Source organism: Lottia gigantea, assembly GCF_000327385.1.
Source record: "Lottia gigantea unplaced genomic scaffold LOTGIsca_27, whole genome shotgun sequence".
Taxonomy (NCBI): domain Eukaryota; kingdom Metazoa; phylum Mollusca; class Gastropoda; family Lottiidae; genus Lottia; species Lottia gigantea.
The window spans coordinates 161,300-172,485 of NW_008708846.1; the positions used below are offsets into that span (position 1 = coordinate 161,300).

Here is an 11,186-nt window from a genome sequence, read left to right on the forward strand (position 1 = left end):
ACTGACTGACTGATAGAAAAGAAAGACAATTCAGTTGTAACATTTACTCTTTTGATTCAGTAACAAGCACATGTCCATCTATCAACAAGGGAATCTTCTCTAGTTCAATTGATATCTTCAACAAACATTTGATTAAATTCAAAGTTTTAAAATGTAACTAAATAAACCATAACTAAATCTTCTTGTGTAGTCACAAATGAAAATCCAACAAACATCCAAAATAATATTTGATATGAGTTATTGCCCCATTTTCTCAAAAACACATTCAGTTTATCTTATGACATTTTAGAAGGGACAATTCTTAACAGAGGTCCCAAATAGTTTGAAAGAAGTGTTTGAGTGAATGTTCATTCTGGTTACTGTACTGCCAAATATTCTTATCCAAATCAAAGCTGCCAGTGGGCGTATATTACTTTGCCTGGCAAGAAATCTTTCAAGATACTAGCTTGACAGGAATGGTAACATAGGCCTATGGCAGTATTTTAGAATTTTTTTCTTTGTGTGTGTGATAAAAACCTCCAACTTTTTGACTTATCTGAGACTTCCATCAATATACCAAAATCAGATTAAAACTGCAGTCTCTTTTGTGTTTTGTATTCAAACTGGTCTTGTTTCTTTTTGTCACTCTACAAAAGAATACCAACTTTCAGTCATAGGATGAAAATTCTATTGATAATTGATAATTTCCTTCCTGCTTACAATTTGGTTATGACTAATAAAGATCTAAATTTGGTGAAACCTAAACTTCTTATTTGTCAATTTAGACTGAGTTAATGATAGTAATTCAAAAACTCAATAAAATGAAAACATTTTCAATTTCAAACTGGTTGTAGATTTCATTATTTAAAAAAAAATGTGAAAATTCCAAATAATTATGAGATTTTAACAAAACCACTCTTGAAGATGATCAAAGGGATTGCAAAGATTTTGTAGATTTTTTATGTGGTGACACTGATAGCATCAATTTGCACCATTCCAATATTCAATCAGACGTCTATAGTTCTTGCAATTCCACTAAAACTAAGTGATTGTTCAGTGTCCATGATACACATAAAAAATGTAGAAAGCGTCTTTACTATCCCTTAAATGGTGATATCAGTGGTTGAAATCTAAGATGCTTTCTGGACAATGGGATCAGTATTTTTGCCTTTTTTGGTGTTTGCTGTTCTTGCTGAAACAGGTGTCAGCTGCAGCCATTTTCGCATGGCCAGGCCTGGCCTAATGGCAAATGGCTATGACTTGATAGGTTACATATCTGTTCGGATGTTTATTTTCTATATTCAATAGTTTGTAAGAGATAAAGTTCCAGTTATCCCTGATTATCAAAGAGAGACACACCAGTCCCCTCATTTCCATTTACCGAGACGCTCCAGTTGAAATCTTGATTACGAAATAATCGGTCCGTCAACATTTCCTGTGAACACAATAGAGAATACAGTTTTCAATTGATTTTAATGAAACATAGTGTGATCATTTATATTGATATCTTGGTCAAGTTCAAATTTGATGATATTTCGATGAATGGCCTTTGAGTTATTGCCCTTGAACTAGGAAAAACGCGTCAAAATTTGTTTGTGAACACATTAGAGACTGCAGTTTTCAATTGATTTTAATGAAACATGGTGTGATCATGTATATTGATGAGATAAATTGATGTATTTGGGTTATTGATATTGATTTTTAAAAATTTGGTGGAATTTCTCAGCATATATAACTGGCAGTAAATATATATATATCAATGAATTCAAACTATTAAAGTTAAGGGGCGTAAATTGGCGTCACCCATGTCCATACATTCATCCGTCCTTCATCCACATTTGCTCGTAAACACTAGAAAAGGCACAATTTTTGACAAATTTTGTCGAAATTTGATGTAAGTGTTTGTTATCAGTGCATTGATAAATCAGAAAAATCGAAATATATTTAGTATGAGTTATTGCCCTTGTTCTTGAAAATGTGGTCTATATTTGCTCATAAACATTTAAAATGCAGGATTTTGACAAAACTTGGTAATATTGTTCAGCATCAACTCAAAAAGTTATGACTGAAGGTTGAATATTTCATACTGGTGATTGTTACTGTACTGCTAAATATTTTTATTCAAAATCAAAGCTGCCAGTGGGCGTATATAACCTTGCTATCTTAATGAAATTTGGTGTGATTATAAGATCTTAGATGAATTTTATTTTCACAATTTTTTGATGAACATTGTTTTAGTTAATGCCTTTGACTAAGTTTAAATGCTTCAAAATTTGTTCATGAACACAGTAGAAGCTAAGATTTGAAATAAACCTTGGTGCGACCAGCAAGACTTCAGACAAGTTTGAGTGAACAGTTTGAGAGTTTTTTCCATTGACTTGCATCAAACTCGTCAAAATCTGTTTGTTAATAGGATAAAATCTAGAGTTTTTGATTGATCTTTCAATGACGGTTATGGAGTTATTGCTCTTGATTTGGTTAAAATATTCTTGTAGACACTCTACTCTTGTAAGCTACTCTTGTCAATTGATTTAGATTCTATTTGTCGTGTTATTGGGATAGATAAGATCATGGATAATTGTGTAGTTCACATTTTTTTTCCTTGAACAGGTATAAGTTATTGCCCTCCTTATTTTTTCTAATATGATCCAAAAATAAAAACAAAAGCTGATGTGTGCGTATGTTTACCTTGCCTGGCTTTTTATATTTGATTTTTTGATTTATGTTGTTTATCAGTAAAACCTAAAAATTAGTTTGAATGTGAAGTGTATATTTTAAAGGTCACAAGAAGAGTTGTTACAGGAATTATCTCCCCTGTTTGATGCTGATTATCTTCTACCAAGAACATTCATAGCATCATTAAATACAGAGACTGTGATGTCAGTTATACCCATTGCAGAAAATATACCTGTTGAGATATGCTGTGCTACATTATATTTTCATATAAAAAATTCTAGTGGTACTTTCATGTCAAAGGATTTAATGGAGGTATGTGAGAATTACATCATGCATACTTTCAAATGTTTTTACTATTTTTATACGCCCACATGAAAATTGGTCAGTAAAAAAGAAGACACACAAACAAGCCTGGAAATAAGAAATAGAAGGTCGCCTGTCAAAATGACAGGCTGATGGCATACCTCGCCTGTCAAATTTCAGAAGTCGCCTGTCACCCCCGACCATGTTAATTTAGTGGTGGACCTTCTTCCACAATATGCAATAGAGAACAAAGTCTCTTCTCTTTCAATGAACACCTTGTTTCAGATTTCGTTCTTTTTAATTTGGAAAACAACCTTTCTAGTTTTGCATTGCTTACTGGAAAGGTAAGGAGAATTTCTATTAAGATCAAAATGTTTTTCCAGTTGCTCTTTGCTTTAGGAGAAGAAAAGATAACTTTCCAAGTTATTCTATATTCATTTCTGACTGGATTCAAGTAATTAATAACAAAATAAACTAAGTTATGCCACTCATAAAGCATTTCTGGGATGGGAATGTCAACACCATTGGCTACTAAAATTAGGTAGAAATGTTCCAGAAGTGAAACAATATCATCATCAGCAAATTCTTCTTTTTCACATTGAATCGCCAATGAATTCCAATTTTGAGTATCCAATATTTTAGCTATTTTCTGAAACATAATATCATCCTCCCCTTCAAGTCTCTGTTGCAGATTTTCTAATAACATATCCACTAATTTTTCTTTGTCAGTTTTTATCTGTTCATATGCATTATCAAATTCTGTCTTCTTGAATCTTACGTTTTGATACTCCACAAAATCATCACCTTTAAACAATTTTGAATCCAAGAATTTGAAACTAGCCATTTGGTAGGTCTCTTTGTGTTTTAACTGTATGATTTTCTCTTTAGCTTGTCTAAGAGAATTCAAGGAAGATACAATGTCCAGATCTTCTCTTTGAAAGTTTTTTGACAACACAGATACAGGCATTAATAAATCAATGAACAAAGCAATTTGTAACAACATTTTAACTGATTTCCAATTTTTTTAGATAACCAATGAGATTATCCCTATCTTTAGTGGATCTTTCTGAAGCTATAGTTTCCAAATGTTGTATAAAAACACCAAATTTATCAAACATAATATGCATTGCTGATAGCTTGAAACTAATCCATCTGGTTCCATTAGAGCGCTTGGGTTTAAATGTCCCTTCTTCAAACTCTATGTTCTCTTTTAATATGTCAATCATAGATTCAAGTTCCGATATTTTTTTTGATGATTTATGATAAAGAGCATAAACACGAAGTAGCATTTCGTTAATAGTTTGAAAAAAAGTTTCTTTAAAGGCGTATTTTAGGGCAAGCTCTAAACGGTGAGCAAAACACCATACATATATCAACCATGGGGCTTTGGTTTTCAGGATAGCTTTGACACCTGCTCTGTCACCACTATTAACTAGGGCTCCATCTGATCCAAATCCAATCATCTTTGAATACAACTCTGTTGAATTTATTCCCACATGCTCAAAACTTGTCTCAATAGCTTCAATAATTCCAGAAGCATCTGCCTTCTTGACATCTTTCAAGTACACAAATTTTAAGCTTGTCTCTATTTTGTCACAACCTTTCTCTGGTAGAAAATATACGTATATAACTTCTTTTCTTTGACACTGGTGTCTGTTGAACCAGTAAGTATACTTATAAACTTGGCTTTCTTCAAGTTGGCTTTTAAATTTTGACGAATATGATCTCCATGAAGATCTACAAATTCAGAGCATTGTTTCCTGTTAGTGTAGGCCACACCAAGATCCACGCCATGTTTTGATTCCAATTCTACAATAGCTTCATACATTGTGAATGGTAGTTCATTCTTCCCGACAAAATAAGCTATTTCCATCTTTTTACACATTTGGGTTTTAATTTTATCAGTTAATCCAGAAAAACAATCTCCAATAGTTCGTTGGTTTTTATCGGAATACGTTCTAGAACCTGATATACTAGCACTGGTGCTATCAAAATTGGATGGATCACAATCTGTTTGATCATCTGTATTTACATTACCACCACTATTGGCATTTTGACGACAAAAAAGTTCATAAAACATCTTGTGGCAACAGGAATAAGCTTGGTCCTTCAGACTGCTCAATCTATGATTTTTAGAGCCAGTTATAAAATCCCGACGAAATTCTTTCATCTGTTTTATACGCGATAAAAACATCTGACATGTGTGGCAGCAAAATTCGAGGACGACTCCGTCTTTTTGGTGGACTTTGAGCCATAAATTTGGAAAAGTTTCAGCCAGTTGGCTCGTCTTCCATTTGTTGACTGTTTCCACAGTTACAGACCGTTTTTTGGTGTTTAATTTTGACATTTTCAATCCTTAAAAGGCGACAGTTTGACATTTTATTTCAGCCATTACTAAGTATAGACCTAGCACGCGGTAAATTTTTACACAAGGAGCCTAGTCACGAAATTTTTCTAAGCAAAAAAAATTCTTATGAAATTCTAGAGTTGTGTTCAGTTTCGACTTTATTAAGATTAACACAATTACACAAATATTTCGGTTTTATCATATATCAGGCCCCTAAAATATTTCTACTGCATTTAAACGTGATATTATAGACCAAAATCACCCTGAATTTACATTTAAAATTAAGCAATAGCAGCCTTTAATGAAACTTTGAATGTGACAATGTCAATGTTGTTAACCTGAATGACCAATCGTATGAGTTGTATGTTAAACTCATATTGCAATTTTTGACTAGTGCGTATGCGACTACCGAACTGTATTATGCTCACTGTTATATTCATAGACATCGTAGACTTGCATGATCGAGAAGCCAACTTTCATTTGCGATTGAAAATTTCGTGATATATTTTTTTGTATGAACATTCATGGTCGCCCATCTAAACAACCGGCAGTACACTAAGGTCGCCTGTCAAAAAGGTTAAAGTCGCCGGTCAATGACCGATGACCGGCGCTATTTCCAGGCTTGCACACAAACAGTTTTTTCACTGGTCCATTTTTAGTCCATCCAAATAATGTGGATACTAACACTTGGGTAACCATTCCAAAAATAATCTGCTTTAGAAAAAACTAAACAGTGTACAATTTTCAATCAGTCGTCTGTGGTTCCTGCAATTCCACTAAAACAAAATGTTTGATGATGTCACTAATTGCAAAATATGCTTTATCACATAAGGCCCTTTATGATTAGTGACGTTATCTAAAACTTCTGATGTCTGAATGAAAATTGGATTTGTGCAAATTGATGCCATTCTCTGCCTTGATAGACAGTTTTATACTTTATTCTTTACATATTATGTAGTTGTATTGAAGTGTATAAGATGTTTGATTGGAATAAACCATTGCAAAGGTAAAAAAAAGGGATTCTTTGGCATTTCTTAAAGGATTTCACTGAAGAATTAGTCGATAGTGTCAATAAAAACTTGATGTTGATTTTTTTCCAGAAAATTCAAAAGTGTTTAGATGCTGTTTGTAAATTAATTAGGAAAAAGACTGAGAATAAAGTTGTTAGGTAAGTAGAATTTATTATATTAAAGGTACCATGAAAGATTTTAACTGATTTTCTGTGGCAGTTTTAGTTGATTTTGATATTGAAAACAGAGTTAAATCTCTTGACCACTAATACAGTGGAGTTGCCGACAATCTGGAAACCCCGATATCTGCACGCTTTTTACTGGGAACGGAATATTTACTATGTAAAAGTAACCGTTAATCCGGTGCTCCGGTTTCCGGTTCCGCACGGCTGTGATTGGGAACCAATTATCAAATTCTATGGTAATTAGCATAATTAGCCTCGTTGATCGGTGTTTAATAAATCATTTTTTGAGAATATGCGGTTAATTTAATGTTAACGTGTATGCTATCTTTCGTTCAGTAATACTTGAATTAAATTTTTCGTTCAGTCATACCCGAATTCCATCATGGCTACGGAACACATCAAACATTATCGCTACGATGATACTGCACGGTAATTTATGTTTATAAATTAGCGAATCCTAATTTTAAGGAATGATATTGTTATTTCATGCCATGATAGTGAAATAAGATGAAAAATTATAAATAATAAAACAATGGCCCTCTAAAGTATACACGTCTATCACATGTTGCGTACTTAACAATTGACAGGTGTCCTTATAGGAAGGGATTTAACTCTAGTTATGGAATGGCATGTTTCAACTATCCAGATTTTCGTTAAACCGCACGATTTTATCGGGAACGGGAATGTGCTGATAAACGAGGCCCCACTGTATTTAATTTTCTCTAGTATTATAGTATTCAGCCTATTTTCATGAAGCTTGATAAAAGTGTGCAATGAGGAACTTTTACAAGGGCAATGGCGTAAGCCTGCTCGTTTTATTTCAATCACAGAGCCTAAGTGTGCTTTCCCATCTGAATGACTAGATACTTTTTCCAGTCCATTTCACCTATACTGACAAAAGGGAAACAAGTTATAACAATTAAAGGTACTATTGTAGCCGAGCTAACTCGCTGGGGTTAACTCAGATGGGGAGAATCTTTAACGTTTTCTCAACTTTATTAATATCTAGCATTAAAAACACCCTGTAATAATAATATATACAATTAATAATAATACAACATAATTTAGACATACAGAACATTATTATTACAGTAAACTTAAAAATCAAAACACTATGCACATAATTAATAACAAACCTTATCAATATATATAAAGATACTATGATTGGATAATAATATTAAAATTATACTAACCCAAAGATGGGGTGTTTACTTAAGCTGAATACTATTAGGGATGTAACTTAGTTCTGAAGAAAGTTGTTCCAAAGATCAAAAATATAGAATGAAGAAAACAGAGCTGCACTGTTCCAAAAGACTAAAACAAGCCACTCTGTTTGGTATCTAGGGTCCAAGTGAGGCTATAGAGAGCAAAAGTGATGAAACTCACCAGTAACTCACTGGCCTGACTACCCTAAAGACAGTTCAGCCATTGTCCAGTGAGACCAGTTAAAGTGATGAGAGAGAGTAATAGTTAATGTTAGTAAGGCCAATGTTTAGTAATTATGTGCTGTTTAAAACTTACAGATGCGTTAAACCAACAATTTAATAAATACCAAGTTTGTTTTAAAATGCACCCTATCACATACTCCCTCCCTACGGGAAAATGAAGTATCAACAGCTTGGTGCATAACAAAGTCTTGATATCTGGACGGCAGTTGTCTTCTTCTTCCAGATACACGAGGTACTGGGGATGCTTCGTCTACAGCTTCGTCACTCTCAGAATCTTGAAGCTCAGGCTCCACGGGATCCACATTCTGACAGGACTCGCTATCATCAGCTGATAAAACTTCAGTGGGGCTAGCGGGGAGATGACGAAGGGTATCCCCCACCACGTACGCAATATCATAATCATCATCAATAATATCTTCCTCGTTATCCTTTTCTGATGCTGGTGGTGTTGGTGTTTGTCGTCGTCGAGGTTTCGGCACTGGAGCGGGTGTAATAGGCTCAGGTAAACCTATAGGTACAGACACTATAGGAAGAAGATGGTTTTGGTGCAGTTTCCTAACATTACCTTTATCATTCTCCATACTTATCTCATATACCGGAACATCTGAGTTTGGCTGGCTGATGATGATGTATACATCTTCTTCCCATCTGTCCGAGATCTTATGCCTTCCCTCTTTGAAAAACAAAGGCTTCACGAAAACACGATCTCCTTGCTCTAAAACAGAATATTTTGCTTTCTGGTCGTAGTTCTTTTTCTGTTGTTGTTGAGACTTACCAATTTCTAAAGAAGCAGCATGATACGATAGTTCTAACTTCTTTCTAAGGTCACTTACATAATGTCCGTAAGATTTTCTTTCCTCTGGTGTAACTATACCGAGGATGACATCTACAGCCAAATAAGGTTTCCTACCAAACAACAATTGAAAAGGGGAGAAACCTGTGCTGTCATGACGTGTACAGTTGTAAGCCTGTTCGTAGGCGACTTCCTCTTCAAATATCATTGGCAACTCTTGATGTAGTTGTCGACATGGGCAGACATCTTTGGCCAATATACTCTTTCTCTAAGTAAAGATACAGTTCTGTCTCTCCCCATATGTCCAACGTCATCATGCAAACCTTTTAGGATAGTCTTTCTGTGTATCTCTGGAACTACTAATTGCAATGTATCTTCATTTCTTTCCCTGGTTTTTCGAAATAATATTCCAGATTTGATGGTAAGGTTGGTAAATTCTCTCGAGAAAGTTGGATCCATGGTAGATGTTCTTACTCCAGATTTAACTGCTTCATACACAGGTCCAATAACCTTGTCATCCTGTTGACATCTACTCCAGTCAATCTGATCAGCTGTTGAAATTGGCAAATTCAAATCAGGAACAATTTGTATGGCCATGCTTTCTACCAAACCTCCATCAAACTTAAGATTCTGAAGAGCATTGATGGTATTGGCTGACAACTCTCGAACCCGATTGGTGTCTTCAGGGAGTCTAGACAAACAGTCAGCATCTGCATTAGTTTTTCCTGGCCTGTACTTGATGTTAAACGTGTACTGTTCCAATTGGGCTAACCAACGGTGTTCATTAGCATCAAGTCTTGCTGTAGTCAAGATATAGGTTAACGGATTATTATCCGTGTAAACTGTGAAAGATGTTCCATACAGATACTGATGAAATTTATCAGTCACAGCCCACTTTAAAGCCAAAAACTCTAACTTATGTGCCATATAGTTTCTCTCAGACTTTGTTAGTCCACAGCTGGCATAAGCTATCACCCTATCTTTTTCTTTCTGATGTTGATATAAAACTGCTTCTAGACCTCTTCCACTAGCGTCGGTGTGTAAAATATAAGCCTTTGACGAATCAGCATAAGCAAGTACCGGTGGTTGAAGTAATTTTTCTTTTATCAAATGCTGATTGCTGCTCGGTATCCCACTTCCATGCTGTGTGTATCCACGTCTACAGTCGGCCGTTCGACAGAGACGTCTTCCTGTTTATATATAAAGATACAATGATTGGATAATAATATTAAAATTATACTAACCCAAAGATGGGGTGTTTACTTAAGCTGAATACTATTAGGGATGTAACTTAGTTCTGAAGAAAGTTGTTCCAAAGATGAATAACTAAAGATAGAATGAAGAAAACAGAGCTGCACTGTTCCAAAAGACTAAAACAAGCCACTCTGTGGTATCTTAGGTCCAAGTGAGGCTACAGAGAGCAAAAGTGATGAAACTCACCAGTAACTCACTGACCTGACTACCCTATAAAGACAGTTCAGCCATTGTCCAGTGAGACCAGTTAAAGTTAAAGAGATAAGAGAGAGTAATAGTTAATGTTAGTAAGGCCAATGTTTAGTAATTATGTGCTGTTTAAAACTTACAGATGCGTTAAACCAACAATTTAATAAATACCAAGTTTGTTTTAAAATGCACCCTATCACACTATCTTGATCTAAGTAAGGTGGAACTGTGGCAGCAACAGTAAAAATATAAAAGATCTTAAACCGTGGACAGTTCCAAGCGTGGTAACCAATGGCTTTTGAACCTTTTGAAACTTTTAATCTTACAATTAGTGAACAAGAAAGTAAAAATCTAGAGTATCTGGTAAATAAATCAAGTATATAACTAGATCCACAGGCTTCGATATTATGGTGTCTGTGTTGTGCCAACTTGTTGGGGTTTTTTTTGTCCAGGCAATGATGTGCATTATTTACAGTGCCAAATGTTTGAGATGTACTCGAGTGTCAAAGGAACACACATCATATGGAGATAAGAATACATTTGAGATTAAAGAAAGGCTACAACTGTTGTATTTATATTTTGTACCAGTATTAAAATTACAATTCAAGAATCAAAGTTATTTTTTTAACACTACTGTATAACTTTTATTAAAAATACTTGATTAATAGCAAGACTTCTACATCTTAAAAAGTGCTAATATTCCACACAATTATAAACTGCTATGTAAGTTCGGTCCATAGGGTAAAAACAAGGTATGCAAATAAAGAAGTAATTTATTTTCTCAGACCTACATTGTAATTATCTGCATCTGCATCAAACCTATCGTAATTAACAAAACAACTATGAAATTAATTTATAAAGCCTTAAAACAAGTACATGTTCATTAAATGAGGTGTGTTTTGATTATAAATCGATTACATAATCGATTATACCTCTTTGATTAATCGATTATTATTTTCTTCCGCTTGCCCAGTGGGTAACAATTTTGATTTCCCTCTCAAA

At 34.4% G+C, this 11,186-nt stretch overlaps 2 protein-coding genes across 2 annotated transcripts; both read right to left on the bottom strand.

Annotated features, from left to right (window-relative positions):
* Positions 1-1,309: 1,309 nt before the first annotated feature.
* Positions 1,310-3,961, bottom strand: LOTGIDRAFT_160949 (hypothetical protein; the record flags this gene model as incomplete). The annotated part of the gene is made up of 2 exons (XM_009056209.1): positions 1,310-1,414; positions 3,296-3,961. The coding sequence occupies 2 exons, from the start codon at positions 3,959-3,961 to the stop codon at positions 1,310-1,312; spliced, it is 771 nt and encodes a 256-aa protein (XP_009054457.1).
* Positions 3,962-4,543: 582 nt separating this feature from the next.
* LOTGIDRAFT_160950 (hypothetical protein) lies at positions 4,544-5,305 on the bottom strand (the record flags this gene model as incomplete). The annotated part of the gene is made up of 1 exon (XM_009056210.1): positions 4,544-5,305. The coding sequence occupies one exon, from the start codon at positions 5,303-5,305 to the stop codon at positions 4,544-4,546; it is 762 nt and encodes a 253-aa protein (XP_009054458.1).
* Positions 5,306-11,186: the final 5,881 nt, after the last annotated feature.